The sequence below is a fragment of the Tamandua tetradactyla genome, chromosome 24, assembly GCF_023851605.1.
Source record: "Tamandua tetradactyla isolate mTamTet1 chromosome 24, mTamTet1.pri, whole genome shotgun sequence".
Taxonomy (NCBI): Eukaryota; Metazoa; Chordata; class Mammalia; order Pilosa; family Myrmecophagidae; genus Tamandua; species Tamandua tetradactyla.
In genome coordinates this window covers 53,008,046-53,024,379 of record NC_135350.1, presented here as the reverse complement: position 1 = coordinate 53,024,379, position 16,334 = coordinate 53,008,046, and the positions used below count along the sequence as shown (strand labels likewise).

Genomic DNA, 16,334 nt, shown 5'->3' with positions numbered 1-16,334 from the left:
AAAGAATCAAATGTTTATAATCCCTCTTACTGTTCCAATGCCTAGAGAATGCAAAGCTAACTCTTACATCTAGTCTGGTCTGATGTTGCTTAGTCATCTGATCTTGCACTTTCAGTCTTCGGAGGAGTTCTTTGAAACCCACCATTGGTACGGGAATTAACCTAAGGAAATACAAGTAGTCGATTTTCAGATCTTAAGTCTATTACTAAAAAACACAAGAAGTTAAGATTTTCATAATAAAAACATCCATTTAATGTTTTTTTGTGTAATTTCACATTAAATGTCTAGGGTTCTAAGACAGATCTATGACTATGAAATCAGGAATGATAAGTCAGAGATTTTATTCAACCTCCCTCTTTTGCCAATAAGGAATTACAGTCCAGTCAAAAAAACTGTATTATTAAACGTAAAGGCAATTACGGGACTGGTACTTGGATTTCTTTATTTGGGAAATGTTTTTACCACACTATGATGCTTAACCATAGGCAACACTTTCCACAAAGCAATGAAAATGAACTCATCCCAAATGTAAGAATAACAATTAATGGCTTGCATTTGTTTGCTTCCTTAATAGCACACATCAGTTCTTATATCAAATCAAAACAAAATCAAAATGTACTTACTTTTCAGAATCAGGGTTATCTACCTTGGCTTGTTCCCAGATAATAGGATCAACACCTATCACAAAGAAGAAACAGACTTTCTAAAATACACTATTTTTCATCTTTGTGATATTTGTATGGGAAAGGCCTTCCTAACATAGCACACAAAACCAAAAGCCGTAAGGAAAAATGACCTGTCCAGTACGGACACCATAAAAAAGATTTTCATAGGATGAATAAAGTTAAAAAAAAAGTACAAACTGAAAGAAATTATCTGTAACACTGTATAATAGTTAACCTCCAGAATTTATTTTAAAAGGCACTATAAGTCAATAAGGAAATGACAAGAAACCTAAAAGAAAGTGGGCAAAAAATATGAACAAGTAATTCACAAAAATTTCAACATGTGGCTAATAAACATGAAAAGATGTTCAACTCTACTAGTAATCAGGGAAATATTAGGTAATAATTTCTTATATCAGAATGGCAAAAATCAGAAAGAAAGATAATTTCCATTGTTGACAAAAATGAAGCAAAATGAATACTCTTACACATTACTGTTAACCGGAAGAAATTTTTTTGGAGAGTAATTTTGGCAACATGTACCAATTTTAAAAGTGTACATGATCTTTGGCTCAGAAATTTTATTACTATAGATCTAGCCTAAAGGAATAGATAACCATGTATTCTAAGAGATACTTAACACGGATGTTAATTGTTGCATAGTTTGCAATAATGAAAAGGTAGAAACAACCTAGTAGTTAAATAAATTAAGGTATGCCCATAGAATATCATATAGCATTTTAAAATAATAAACTTGACCTTCATGCATTGCCATGGAAAGCATCAAAAATACTATAAGTAAAAAGGCAAAGTGAAGTAAATGTTCACTGTATTTAAACGACATGTTCATAAGCTTGTACTTAAAAAGTCACAGGTAAAAAACTAGGAAAATAGAATAAATTACTAACAGTTACTTCTGAGGGAGGGAGGTAAAAGGAAATCTGTTACATAGTCAATCTAATCATACCATTTAAAATCTTCTACAATGAGAACACATTCAAGATTCACTTGAATACTCAGTTAAAACAAGTGGAAAAAAAACAAAAATATTAAGAGTGAAGTACATTTAGATATTTATGAGTTTTCTTTACCTCATTTTCCAAATTTTCTATATTAGTTATAAAAAAACTAAATTAATGAATACAATAAAAAGATCCAAAACTATGCCCCACATAAGGTGACGTGAAAAGCTGATAGTAGTTTTATTAACGTTAATACCCAAGCAATATCACCCAACTAGGTGGAGCATTTATTTCTAAATCTTTAATTTTCTCAATTCTATGACTCTAGAAACGTACCAGCAGGAGGATTCTGTAAAAGCTGTTTGATCTGTGCGGGAGAAAGCTCAGTTCTAGTCATAGAAAGTGTTACACCAAGTTGCTGCAACTGTGTTTTTATATTGGCTTGTTCAAAATGAGCATATAATGTTGTAGTTGGAACTCTTCTTGAAGTACCATTTGGAGAACGCTCTACAACATAAATGACTACTTCTGTCCTAGAGGAAAAAGACCCAGTTATAAAATATTGAGCACAAAACCCATAGCCACAAATATCAACACAGCGCGTAATTTTAGAAGCATTCATAGGTGAATTCAGAAATGGCTGCTCAGGTAACAGGAGTTAAAACATTTTTTCTTAAATCTTGAAAAATAAAAAACCTTTCCTTAACGTTATACTCACTGTTAAATCAACCTAAATGATAAAGTTAAAATGAGAGGCAAATAAGGTAGTATTGTAAAAGGGCCTGTTTAATTGCAAAATACTACGTAAGTCTTATTTAGTATTAATATTTTTCAGAACTGAGAATTATTCTGGAGACTACTGAAGTTTATGGTTTCTTCATTGCATTTAAGACTGTTTAGCATCCTAGGCTGCTCAAGCAAATATCAATGCAATGGTTTGACTTAAACATTGTGAATTTATTTGCTCATGATGTTGAGGTTAGGAAAAAGTACAAATCAAGGCATCATTAAGGCAATACTTTCTTCCAGAAGACTGGTGTTCTAGGGCTAGCGGCTGGCAATCCTGGGTCCTTAGCTGTCACATGGCAGTGTGTCCTGGTTTCTTCCTTCTCTTCTGGGTTATCAGTATGTTCAGTTTCTAGGCTTTCTTTCTCTGTGTCTGAATTTCATTCCACTTATCAAATACTCCAGTAAAAGGATTAAGATTCATTCTGATTGGGCTGGGCCACACCTTAACTGAAGGAATCTCATCAAAAGGTTTTACTTACAATGGGCTCATACCCACAGGAATGGATTAAAGATTAAGTACATGTCTTCTGTGGTAAATACAGTTTCAAAACACCACAAAGACCAGGAAGTAGTCAATTTTATTAGTTATAGCTAATTAATAATAATTCTTCTAACCATAAATGTCCTAAAATGAACATCTTGCCAATTAAGACTAAAAAATTATGTATGGAACAAGAAAGGTAAATTAATTGTATTTTCCCAATAATGAGCATGAACTGTAATCAATTAATCTAGCTCCTAAAACCTACTAATGACATCTTTGTGCCCCTTGAGTGCACAGAGGCATAATTAAGGTTTTCTATTGAACGAAACACTTCCTGTCCCTGAATGAAAAATCTAATTAAGAAATTATTAGCATCTGATAAGTTAAGAAATCTAAAATTAAGAAAAAAAGTTTTTACACAAAGGTTTCTATAAACACTGAATAAAGACTAGCTGAAAGACAGCATATTCTGCTCTGAGATTTAATTTGCACTTCAGGAACAGAAATGCTATTGATTACTCTCTTTGGATCAAGGCAGACAGAAATACAAAGTATAATTAATATATACTTACTGATCATCTGGTAATGTTTTAATACCCTCTACATTTACAGAAAGGGTCTGGTTTCCTCCCAAAATTTTATGCAATGATTCTACCAATTGCTGTTGCTGGCTTCGAATATCTGTTTCTTTTTTGTTGAAAACTAAAACCACTAGTCCATCTTCATCTTTATTATTGGGCATACAACTGTAACCTACTGCCTGTGTAATAACAAAACAGACAATATCAAAACATATATACAGATCTTCGAACAAATGTTTAACATTAATAGCTTAATGTCTACTAGAACAGCTTAGTGTCTGGAACAACGGGAAGAAGATTCTTTTCACCACTCTGTCCCGTAGAGATGTCACTATTATAAAACGAAACTATAGCATATCTATAGGATAACATAAACTTACAGTGTACAATTAAAATTTCCTCAACAGAGAGTAACTAAAGAGCATTCTTCTCCAAGAAACTTTGATATACATTACTACTGGGTGTTTCTGGATACAGTTGAAACAAATTTTCAAATCATTTTAATAATATAAAAATCATGGAACAAAATGTAATTAATTTCTCTATATATCTGATTCCTGGAATCCTAAACTAAGTTTTTAAGATATAAAGCAGTAGTTACTTCTGGAGGATCTCTTTCCTTGCTTAGATGTGGCTTCTCTGTCTCTAAGACCAACTCTGCAAGTGAAATCATTGCCCTCTCCACTACGTGGCACATGATGTCCAGGGGTGAAAGTCTCCCTGGCGGCATGGGAAATGACTCCCAGGGATGAGTATGATCCTGGCACCATGGGATCAACAATGCCATCCTGACCAAAAGGGGAGAAAGAAGTATAATAAATAAGATATCAGTGGCTGAGAGGGTTTAAATAGAGTTGAGAGGCTACTCTGAAGGTTACTCTTATGCAAGCTTCAGTTAGACATTGCTACCTACCATAACTTGCGAAACCCCAACCAAAACCATTCCTGCCAATCCTAAAGAACACCTAGGGTATTAAATAAGGTTCTACAAAGGTTCCATGCACTAGGGTAACTTTCCAGAAACCTACAACCTCCAGGTGGGTCGCTGACCAGATAAGTCCTGAAATGCAGAGGGTCCAGCTTCTCCAGAACCCCAACTAGTTCCTTTATCCTGTCCCAAGTTATCCAAAATGAAAAAGTTAGAATGGGCATATAGCCCAAATACCCCTAAATAGTGGGAGAAAGATCAAAGGTGATGGTAGAGTTATACAGAGAAGGTAGGGTTTAACAAGCAAGTATGACTGCTTAATCAGTATACTGATTATTTCTTTTAGTCTTCAATATCTTAAAGCAGCTAGAAATAAAAACTAAAATTGTGGAATTGTAATTCATACCAAACTCTGAAATTTGTTCTACAACTAATTGTTGTGATGTGCTTCAAAATTTATTGCTTTTCTGTATCTATGTTATTTTTCACAAAAACGAAAAAAAGTTGATGATTGTTAACAAAAAAAGAATAAAATGGTAAAAAATTGAAAAAAGATATAAAGAAGTGATTTACAAATATTTTTAAGATACAATAATACATCTGCCAATTTACAAATATTATCAGGAAGGTGTATATCATTTTATGATATCATGTAATACAAAACCTTACGGAACAGATTAGGTCATTACTTAATATTAAAATGGTCAACTATACCTTTCTAAAGAATTATTCTTTTAGATAGAAGCCTTTTATCTATCACCATTGTATGCAACTTTTCAAAAAGAATTTTAAAACACTCTAGATTAATCAGGCATTTTAGCGTATGTACCATACCTCAATTTAAAAAAAAGGAAAAATGTAAATTACTATATTTTGACATATCTGCTATTTTATACCTCCTCCTCACTTACAAAAAGCATTAAAATTTCAACTATATGACCTGTAAAGATAATTTTTTTTGTTAGAGTGATGAAATATAAAGATATTCTCTAACAAGACAAACTAGCCACCTTTTGTAGTTTAACCATGTTCAAGGGTCTGATCCTCATCTCTGCAGCTTTAAAATCAGGGTTATGTACAAACTGATCAGCCTCCAGAGACTGACACAGGCCAACAAAATTCACAAGAGGCTGAACTACAAACTGACATTTCAATACACTAACTTGCTATGAAAAGTGCACAGCCACCCACAACTAAAAAAAAAAAAAAAGACAATGACAAATTTAATGTGATCCTGGATGAGTTCTAACGAGGGGGAGAGAAAAGACTCACAGAGATATTACTGGGACATATGAAAAAAATCAAAATCTACACTGTAAGTTTTACAACAATGATAAATTTCTTAAACTTTATAACTGCACTTGAGGTGGCTACATAAGTGAATATCTTTCTTCTCAGGAAAGGTACACGGCAGTCATAAATGTTCAAAGAGCATGAAGGATACAACCTATACTCAAATGTTCAGAAAATAGACTGATAGACAGATGGACAGAGAGATGGACAGAAAGATAGATACTATGCTGGAGCTGGTGGTTTGTATTATTTTAGTAACTGCCCTACAAGTTTGAAAATATTCAAATTAAAAGTTTAAAATATATATATACCAATACTCTCACTGGTTGATAAACAGATTCACTGAGAAGTCAAATTCAAATGAGAAGGTTGTTTGGGTAGGCATGGAATCACAATAAAGACAATGGATTATTTTGTTTTAATGATATTAGAATCCAGCTATAAGAGCATCAGTAGGTTAATGTATACCAAGCAGAACAGATACTCCTAACAGTTGATTAGGTTGAAGCCTCCTGGACAATGTTAGATAAATACCTCTAAATTCTAGTTTGGTGTCTTTTCTTTATAGGTGCCATGCAGACCAATCCTCCTTTGTTAACAGTTTTTCTGTTATAAATCACTCTTTTCCTGAGGTCATACTCTGGTCACCCTCAATCACAAATAGGAAATCACTTTAATTTCATAACTCTTTTTTTTGGGGGGGGGGGGGGGGTGCATGTTCCAAGAATCAAACCCGGGTCTCCTACATGTAAGGTGAGCATTCTACCTCTGAACCAACTGTGCACCCTATAACTCATTTTTTAAATAAACGTATAATCATACCATGTTCAAGCAGTACTAGAAAACCATGCAACTGTTTTCTCAATATTATTTTAATCTAAATAGCATATTCTCCCCCCTCTTATTAAAGGCAGGTATAATACCTTAAACCGGCAAAATGGATTTTCTTGAGTGAATTCAACTGGTGGAATGTTATTGTTGAAATATCCTTTTCCTGTTCCCCAAAAAGCCTGCAGTTGATTCCATTTTGCCAAAATAGCATCTCTCTCATCTCCCAATAGCGTTGGAGCAGAAAGGGCACTTGCTGTATTTATCAGTTGGTTGGACTGGGTAGGAGCTTGTGTAGGCTGATTGAAGAGACCACCTAATGCTAAAAATGTATCCAAAATTAGTATGTTGAAACAAAACAACTCAAATCCTAAATGTGATAGGTAGAATAATGTTTTCCTAAAACTGTATGTATCCTAATCCCCAGAATCTATGAATATGTTACTTGACAAAAGGGGCTTTGCAAACGTGATAAAATTAAGGATCTTGAGATACAGAAATTATCCTGAATTATCCAGGTGGTACAATACAATCATAAGAGTTTTTAGAAGTGAAAAGGGAAGGCAGCAGGGTCAGGGTCAGAGTCAGGATGAGATGTGAAGCTGCTATGCTGCTGTTTTGAAGATGGAGGAAGGGTCTACAAGCCAAGAAATGTGGTGAGCCTCACAGCTGGGAAAGTAAGGGAACAGACTCTCCTCTAGAGCCTCCAAAAATAACACACCCCTACTGACATTCAGTGATTTTAGCCCAGTGAAGACCGTTTCTAAACTTCTACCTCTACAATTATAAGATAAAAACTTTCTGTTGTTTTAAGTTACTCAGCAGCAAAAGGAAACTAATACATTAGGACAAACTTTCTAATGTTAAACTTGCTTTTCAAATGATGTCAACAATTAATTCCATTATCAAAACACAAATTGGATACACAATATTAGACCAATGCCAAAAAAAGGGGGGGCAGGAAATACATTTGGACATAGAAAAGTATAAAATTTGCATTAAAGTTGCAAAATTTCTTATTTTTAAACAATTTTACTACTGTTACATACAGTTCCATAATAAATATAAAGTAAGGGATACACACATGTAATAAAGAATCATTTTATATGAAGCTTAATAAAAAATTTTCCTCCTCTTATTAAAAAGAAATATATAGTGAGAGTAACACATGGATTAAATATCAGGACTTTAGGCTAAAGCTTTAGCTGAATATGTAGCTTTTGACTTGTTACTTAAACCTGGTGGGCTACAATTTCTCCAGCAGAAAGCAGAGAAAAGTCGTAAGATCAAATGAATATTTCTCCAAATGTGAATAAATAAGTACTACTAGTGTCTGACATTACACAGGTGCCAAACAACAAACAGCTCAGTTATTAAACAGCACTAGTACACATGAAAAATTCTTTCAATCATCTGATCATATCAAGAAAAAAAGTTTCCGTTTGGTGCTAGTATGCCTGTAACTCTATGCAATATATTTTAAGAAAGGGGAAATACGTCCAAAGCTCAGAGCTTAAAGCAACAAGTATCTAGAATATATTAACATCACTATATTTTCTTAGTATGTAGTATTAATTATCATTTCTTCATGGCAAATGAATGCTTTTCATTTATAGCAGCAATATAAACATTTCTTTTAAAATGTATGTATTAAATGTTTAAAAGTAAGTTGATTTAAAGATAATTATTAAATAATACAAACAGTATGTAGATAAGAGAAATATGAAGACAGTACCAAAATGACTTGAGTTTTGCAGGATTGTAGTAGGTATTAAATTATTTTTCAGCTCTCATGATTGAGAGTATCACTAGATCCATGATGCTCCTACTGGGCTGGAGAAGGTATCCTTTTACCTTTCAAAGAGTATTGTTAACTCTCAAAACAGGCAGACATGAAAACTGGAAAGAAGTAGACTACAAGCCTGAAGATGTGAAGTCTAGTTTATTATAAGCTCACTTTGTAGCCCTGGACAAGAAATCCCTGGGTTTATCTTCCTCATCTTTTACATGAGATGATTAAACTAAACTATTTACTACACTGATTTACATTCGATATTTCCTTTTACACTTCATATTAGAATATGACCACTTTAGTCCACTAGAAGTTCACTACCTATCATCAATTGTAAATGCTCCACACCAATTCAAGTGTGGGTGGTGAGATGGTAGTATTTGGGAATATGGGAATCCTGTATTTTATGCATGATTGTTCTATAAACCCATAATCTCCTATAATAAAAGAGAAGAAGAATAAATGATAAGTGAGAATGTTAATTACTTAGAATAAAAGAGAGTATAAAATAAAAAAAAAAAATAATAAAGAAAAAGTTTATTACCTGGACGGCAGTGATGACCTAAAATTATAAAATCCACTAGACTATTTTCAAACTTCAGCTTATTAGATTTCTTATACTACTATCTTCTCAGAGCCCTTATACTGTTGATTATCTTTCAGCCCCTGAAGAAATCTTCAACCTTTGTTGGACACTGTTAAGCACATGAACACACAACCTCCTTGAGAAAATTTATTCCTTCACCATGAACTCATTCAACAAATATCTGAGTATCCACTATATGTCCAACATAGAACTAGATATTAAAAATACAGTGATAAGATAAAAAAGGTTCTTGCTGATATGGAAACAGACTTTAAACAAAGTGAGCACAAACAAATAATTGTGATAAGTGCCTCAGAAATACAGGGACTATAAGAGTATAAAACAAGGGAGCAAATTAGGCCTGAAGGGTATCAAGAGAAGGCTGTCTCATTAGCACTTCAGCTGACCCCTAAAGAAAAGAAGTAGTTGCTAGGTCAAGGCCATGGGGTATGAATAAGATGAACAGCATGTGCAAAATTCCTGCAAGAAGAGAAGGGAAAGGTGGGCAAACGCAATAAGGAGGACTGACCAATGAGATAGGAAAAACTACAATGGGTTATTACAGAAGCTAAGGACTCTCACTGACCAAAAATATGACAATTTGAGCATCAAATTAATGAATGCAACTAAGTGAAACACATTTAAAATTTTTTTCACTATTAAAATCCTATTAAATCCTGGGCATTCAAAATGATCATTTTAAAAAACAAAGACCAAGAGCTAAAAAAAAAACAAAAAACAAAAAACATTGGAAATAGGCCATCAACCCCTTCTTACAAAAACTGTCAATTAAATAAAAAGTATTTATCCTGCCTCTCCTATGTAAATTGTATTTCAGGATAACTAAGTAGGTCTTAGGGACAAAGGAAAAGTTCCATTTACAGAAGGAATCCAATGTGGAAGGGGGGATGAAATGAGAAAATCAACATTTTGCAACTCCTAATGAAACAACTGATTGAAGCAATGGTCAACAATGTATGAAACCATTAGTTTAAAGGCTGAAGGGGAACTTTTAAGGGAGGGACTGGTTGTCACACGTCAATCCATTGATCAATCTTAGCACCACTAAACATGGGACAGTCTCCTAATGTGAAGCAATATGTAGCATATAGCACTACCTGCAAAGTATTCTTGTCAAAAAAGTAAAAAACCTGAATCTAATCAAGTCCCTAAGGGTAACTTCCATTTACCAAAATAAAGTACAGAACTATGAGAGATAAAGCTAAATGGTACCACAAGGAAGCAAAAAGACAAAATCCGGAACTAAGAACATTTCACCGTACAACTGACCCAGTTTCTTCAACAATTCATAAGGGGAAAAAATGGAGAGTGGGTAGTAGTAGAAACCAGCTAATGAACGTGTGCACCCATCTGGATCATGATTTAAAGAAACCAACTAAAAATAACATTTTTGAGACATATAGGGAAGCCTGATTATGGACTGGGTCTTTGATGACACGAAGGAATTATTAATTGTAGGTTAGAATAATATCCATATTTTTGAAGACAAGCAGAGCAAGCACAGGGGTGATATGACATGTCTGAATTTGCTTTAAAGTGCTTCAATAATCACACACATGCAAAAAAGATAAAGAGGGGGACAGGAGGAGACAGATAAAGGAAATGGCAAATTCTAACTTTTGTTGACTCTAGTTATAAAGAGTTCATTTTATTATTCTATTTTTGTGTATGTTGTAATTTTCATAATTAAAAAAGTTAAGTGTTCATTGGATATATCGAGATGATTAATGACCTTAACTAACTGATAGAGTGAAGAGAGTAGAAGCCGGATTTATGTGGACTAAGAGGTAATAGGAGTCAGCAGTAGAGGATCTCTTCCTTATAACAAACTATTTCAAGTAGTTTGTGAAGCGGGAGGAAAGTGGTAGCTGAAGTGAAACGTGAGATTAAAGCAGTTTTGTTACCAGTTTAAGAAAAAGAAGCTTCTATTGTTTAAATGTGAGTGACAAGGACTCTCAGGGAGAAAAGTTGAAGATTTGGGGTTGGGGCTGAGAACTAGAGGAATAATCAACAGCACAAAGGCCATAAGGGGGTAGGAGGGTATGAGATCCTGAGCACAGGTGGAGGTAGGGTACACAGATTTGGTGGTAGGAAGTTGAAGGAATTGCAATGAGGGATTCTATTCTTAACAGGGGTTAAGACCATCTGCTAAAAGTGAGAACAGAGACATTTGATATTTGAAGAGAATAAAGGTCCAAAATAACTGTTAAAGAAAGTGGAAGAGGAAACTGAAAATAAACTGTGCAGGCCTACCAGACAATGTTGAAACCTCAACTGAAATTGATGATCAAGAATTCAGAGAGTACCACTGATCTTCCCTTTTGGGTGATTTTTCTCAAGGAGCATCTGGACTAGGCAGTTGGGCTTACAATCTTCCAGGCAGATGCGATACAGGACAAGGAAGCTTAGTGTATGGATGAAAGTGACTGAGGACTTCCTGGAAGATGGCGGCTTAGTAAGACACGCGGATCTTAGTTTCTTCTCCAGGACACCTACTAGGGGAGTAGAAACGATACAGAAAGCGCCCAAAGCCACAACAGAGATAAAAAAGACAGCGTACCCCATCCTGGAACGGCTGGCTGGCTGAGAGAAGCAGCTCGGGCGAGATCGCCGAGGCGCGCGGGCCTTACCGGGCGGGGTGGCAAGCGGCCGGAGTTACTCCCTTCCCCCTTCCCGGGCCAGCTGGGAGAATTGGAGAGGTGGTCCCCTGAAACCAAGGCGACTGGCGCCCACACCACGCGCAGCCCCCGGACCAACTGAGAGAATTGGATCGGAAACCCCCAGGCCGCGGAGAACGGTGACCCCGTGACTCCCGGGGAACGTGCACTCTCTCGGGCGGGCCGCTGCCGCTGGCGCCCTCCCGCCACGCGTGTTGCCCAGGGCCGACTAGGAAATTCGGACGGGCTCTTTCCCTGGCTGCGGCGACCAGCAACCCTCCCTGCGTTCGGACACCCTCCCTGTGTTCGGACACCCTCCCTGCGTTCGGACCCCGGCGGACCCCCAGGACGGCGAGAGTTTTCCAAAGTTAAAGGTCCCACAGCACCTTTTACTGGTGGGACCCGCAGACAAACGTGTGCCACGAGCGCCACCTACTGGGCAGGATAAGAAAAACAGAACCCAGAGATTTCACAGAAAAATATTACAACCTGGCTGGGTCCAACACCAAGAGAAATCTGAATAAATGCCCAGACGCCAGCAGCAGAAGATAACTGTCCACGCTCAAAAGATTGAGAATATGGCTCAGTCAAAGGAACAAACCAATAGCTCAAATGAGACACAAGAGCTGAGACAACTAATGCTGAATATACGAACAGAAATGGAAAACCTCTTCAAAAATGAAATCGATAAATTGAGGGAGGACATGAAGAGGACATGGGCTGAACATAAAGAAGAAATAGAAAAACTGAAAAAACAAATCGCAGAACTTATGGAAGTGAAGGATAAAGTAGCAAACATAGAAAAAATAATGGATAGCTACAATGATAGATTTAAAGAGACAGAAGATAGAATTAGTGATTTGGAGGATGGAACATCTGAATTCCAAAAAGAAACAGAAACTATAGGGAAAAGAATGGAAAAATTTGAACAGGGTATCAGGGAACTCAAGGACAATATGAACCGCACAAATATACGTGTTGTGGGTGTCCCAGAAGGAGAAGAGAAGGAAAAAGGAGGAGAAAAACTAATGGAAGAAATTATCACTGAAAATTTCCCAACTCTTATGAAAGACCTAAAATTACAGATCCAAGAAGTGCAGCGCACCCCAAAGAGATTAGACCCAAATAGGCGTTCTCCAAGACACTTACTAGTTAGAATGTCAGAGGTCAAAGAGAAAGAGAAGATCTTGAAAGCAGCAAGAGAAAAACAATCCATTACATACAAGGGAAACCCAATAAGACTTTGTGTAGATTTCTCAGCAGAAACCATGGAAGCTAGAAGACAGTGGGATGATATATTTAAAATACTAAAAGAGAAAAACTGCCAACCAAGACTCCTATATCCAGCAAAATTATCCTTCAAAAATGAGGGAGAAATTAAAACATTCTCAGACAAAAAGTCACTGAAAGAATTTGTGACCAAGAGACCAGCTCTGCAAGAAATACTAAAGGGAGCACTAGAGTCAGATACAAAAAGACAGAAGAGAGAGATATGGAAAAGAGTGTAGAAAGAAGGAAAATCAGATATGATATATATAATACAAAAGGCAAAATGTTAGAGGAAAATATTATCCAAACAGTAATAACACTAAATGTCAATGGACTGAATTCCCCAATCAAAAGACATAGATTGGCAGAATGGATTAAAAAACAGGATCCTTCGATATGCTGTCTACAGGAAACACATCTTAGACCCAAAGATAAACACAGGTTGAAAGTGAAAGGTTGGGAAAAGATATTTCATGCAAATAACAACCAGAAAAGAGCAGGAGTGGCTATACTAATATCCAACAAATTAGACTTCAAATGTAAAACAGTTAAAAGAGACAAAGAAGGACACTAAATACTAATAAAAGGAACAATTAAACAAGAAGACATAACAATCATAAATATTTACGCACCGAATCAGAATGCCCCAAAATACGTGAGGAATATACTGCAAACATTGAAAAGGGAAATAGACTCATATACCATAATAGTTGGAGACTTCAACTCACCACTCTCATCAAGGGACAGAACATCTAGACAGAGGATCAACAAAGAAACAGAGAATCTGAATATTACTATAAATGAACTAGACTTAATAGACATTTATAGGACATTACATCCCACAACAGCAGGATACACCTTTTTCTCAAGTGCTCATGGATCATTCTCAAAGATAGACCATATGCTGGGTCACAAAGCAAGTCTTAACAAATTTAAAAAGATTGAAATCTTACACAACACTTTCTCGGACCATAAAGGAATGATGTTGGAAATCAATAATAGGCAGAGTGCCAGAAAATTCACAAATACGTGGAGGCTCAACAACACACTCCTAAACAACGACTGGGTCAAAGAAGAAATTGCAAGAGAAATTAGCAAATACCTCGAGGTGAATGAAAATGAAAACACAACATATCAAAACTTATGGGACGCAGCAAAGGCAGTGCTAAGAGGGAAATTTATTGCTCTAAATGCCTATATCAGAAAAGAAGAAAAGGCAAAAATTCAGGAATTAACTATCCATTTGGAAGAACTGGAGAAAGAACAGCAAGCTAACCCCAAAGCAAGCAAAAGGAAAGAAATAACAAAGATTAGAGCACAAATAAATGAAATTGAAAACATGAAAACAATAGAGAAAATCAATAAGGCCAGAAGTTGGTTCTATGAGAAAATCAATAAGATTGATGGGCCCTTAGCAAGATTGACAAAAAGAAGAAGAGAGAGGATGCAAATAAATAAGATCAGAAATGGAAGAGGAGACATAACTACTGACCTCACAGAAATAAAGGAGGTAATAACAGGATACTATGAACAACTTTACGCTAATAAATACAACAATTTAGAGGAAATGGACGGGTTCCTGGAAAGACATGAACAACCAACTTTGACTCAAGAAGACATAGATGACCTCAACAAACCAATCACAAGTAAAGAAATTGAATTAGTCATTCAAAAGCTTCCTAAAAAGAAAAGTCCAGGACCAGATGGCTTCACATGTGAATTCTACCAAACGTTCCAGAAAGAATTAGTACCAATTCTCTTCAAACTCTTCAAAAAAATCGAAGTGGAGGGAAAACTACCTAATTCATTCTATGAAGCCAACATCACCCTCATACCAAAACCAGGCAAAGATATTACAAAAAAAGAAAACTACAGACCAATCTCTCTAATGAATACAGATGCAAAAATCCTCAATAAAATTCTAGCAAATCGTATCCAACAACACATTAAAAGAATTATACATCATGACCAAGTAGGATTCATCCCAGGTATGCAAGGATGGTTCAACATAAGAAAATCAATTAATGTAATACACCATATCAACAAATCAAAGCAGAAAAATCACATGATCATCTCAATTGATGCAGAGAAGGCATTCGACAAGATTCAACATCCTTTCCTGTTGAAAACACTTCAAAAGATAGGAATACAAGGGAACTTCCTTAAAATGATAGAGGGAATATATGAAAAACCCACAGCTAATATCATCCTCAATGGGGAAAAATTGAAAACTTTCCCCCTAAGATCAGGAACAAGACAAGGATGTCCACTATCACCACTATTATTCAACATTGTGTTGGAGGTTCTAGCCAGAGCAATTAGACAAGAAAAAGAAATACAAGGCATCAAAATTGGAAAGGAAGAAGTAAAACTATCACTGTTTGCAGACGATATGATACTATACGTCGAAAACCCGGAAAAATCCACAACAAAACTACTAGAGCTAATAAATGAGTACAGCAAAGTAGCAGGTTACAAGATCAACATTCAAAAATCTGTAGCATTTCTATACACTAGTAATGAACAAGCTGAGGGGGAAATCAAGAAACGAATCCCATTTACAATTGCAACTAAAAGAATAAAATACCTAGGAATAAATTTAACTAAAGAGACAAAAAGCCTATATAAAGAAAACTACAAAAAACTGCTAAAAGAAATCACAGAAGACCTAAATAGATGGAAGGGCATACCGTGTTCATGGATTGGAAGACTAAATATAGTTAAGATGTCAATCCTACCTAAATTGATTTACAGATTCAATGCAATACCAATCAAAATCCCAACAACTTATTTTTCAGAAATAGAAAAACCAATAAGCAAATTTATCTGGAAGGGCAGGGTGCTCCGAATTGCTAAAAACATCTTGAGGAAAAAAAACGAAGCTGGAGGTCTCGCGCTGCCTGACTTTAAGGCATATTATGAAGCCACAGTGGTCAAAACAGCTTGGTATTGGCATAAAGATAGATATATCGACCAATGGAATCGAATAGAGTGCTCAGATATAGACCCTCTCATCTATGGACATTTGATCTTTGATAAGGCAGTCAAGCCAACTCACCTGGGACAGAGCAGTCTCTTCAATAAATGGTGCCTAGAGAACTGGATATCCATATGCAAAAGAATGAAAGAAGACCCATCTCTCACACCCTATACAAAAGTTAACTCAAAATGGATCAAAGATCTAAACATTAGGTCTAAGACCATAAAACAGTTAGAGGAAAATGTTGGGAGATATCTTATGGATCTTACAACTGGAGGCGGTTTTATGGACCTTAAACCTAAAGCAAGAACACTGAAGAAGGAAATAAATAAATGGGAACTCCTCAAAATTAAACACTTTTGTGCATCAAAGAACTTCATCAAGAAAGTAGAAAGACAGCCTTCACAATGGGAGACAATATTTTGAAATGATATATCAGATAAAGGTCTAGTATCCAGAATTTATAAAGAGATTGTTCATCTCAACAACAAAAAGACAG

General features: G+C 35.6%; 1 protein-coding gene across 1 annotated transcript in view; it reads right to left on the bottom strand.

The window, feature by feature from the left end:
- NUP54 (nucleoporin 54) overlaps positions 1-16,334 on the bottom strand; it is a 72,809-nt gene that overhangs the window by 35,315 nt on the left and 21,160 nt on the right. The window contains exons 4-8 of the mRNA XM_077143138.1: positions 6,626-6,852; positions 3,473-3,660; positions 1,964-2,160; positions 624-678; positions 68-161 (exon numbers count right to left, since the gene is read on the bottom strand). Coding sequence (XP_076999253.1) covers positions 68-161; positions 624-678; positions 1,964-2,160; positions 3,473-3,660; positions 6,626-6,852 — 761 coding nt within the window. The remainder of the gene's footprint in view (positions 1-67; positions 162-623; positions 679-1,963; positions 2,161-3,472; positions 3,661-6,625; positions 6,853-16,334) is intronic.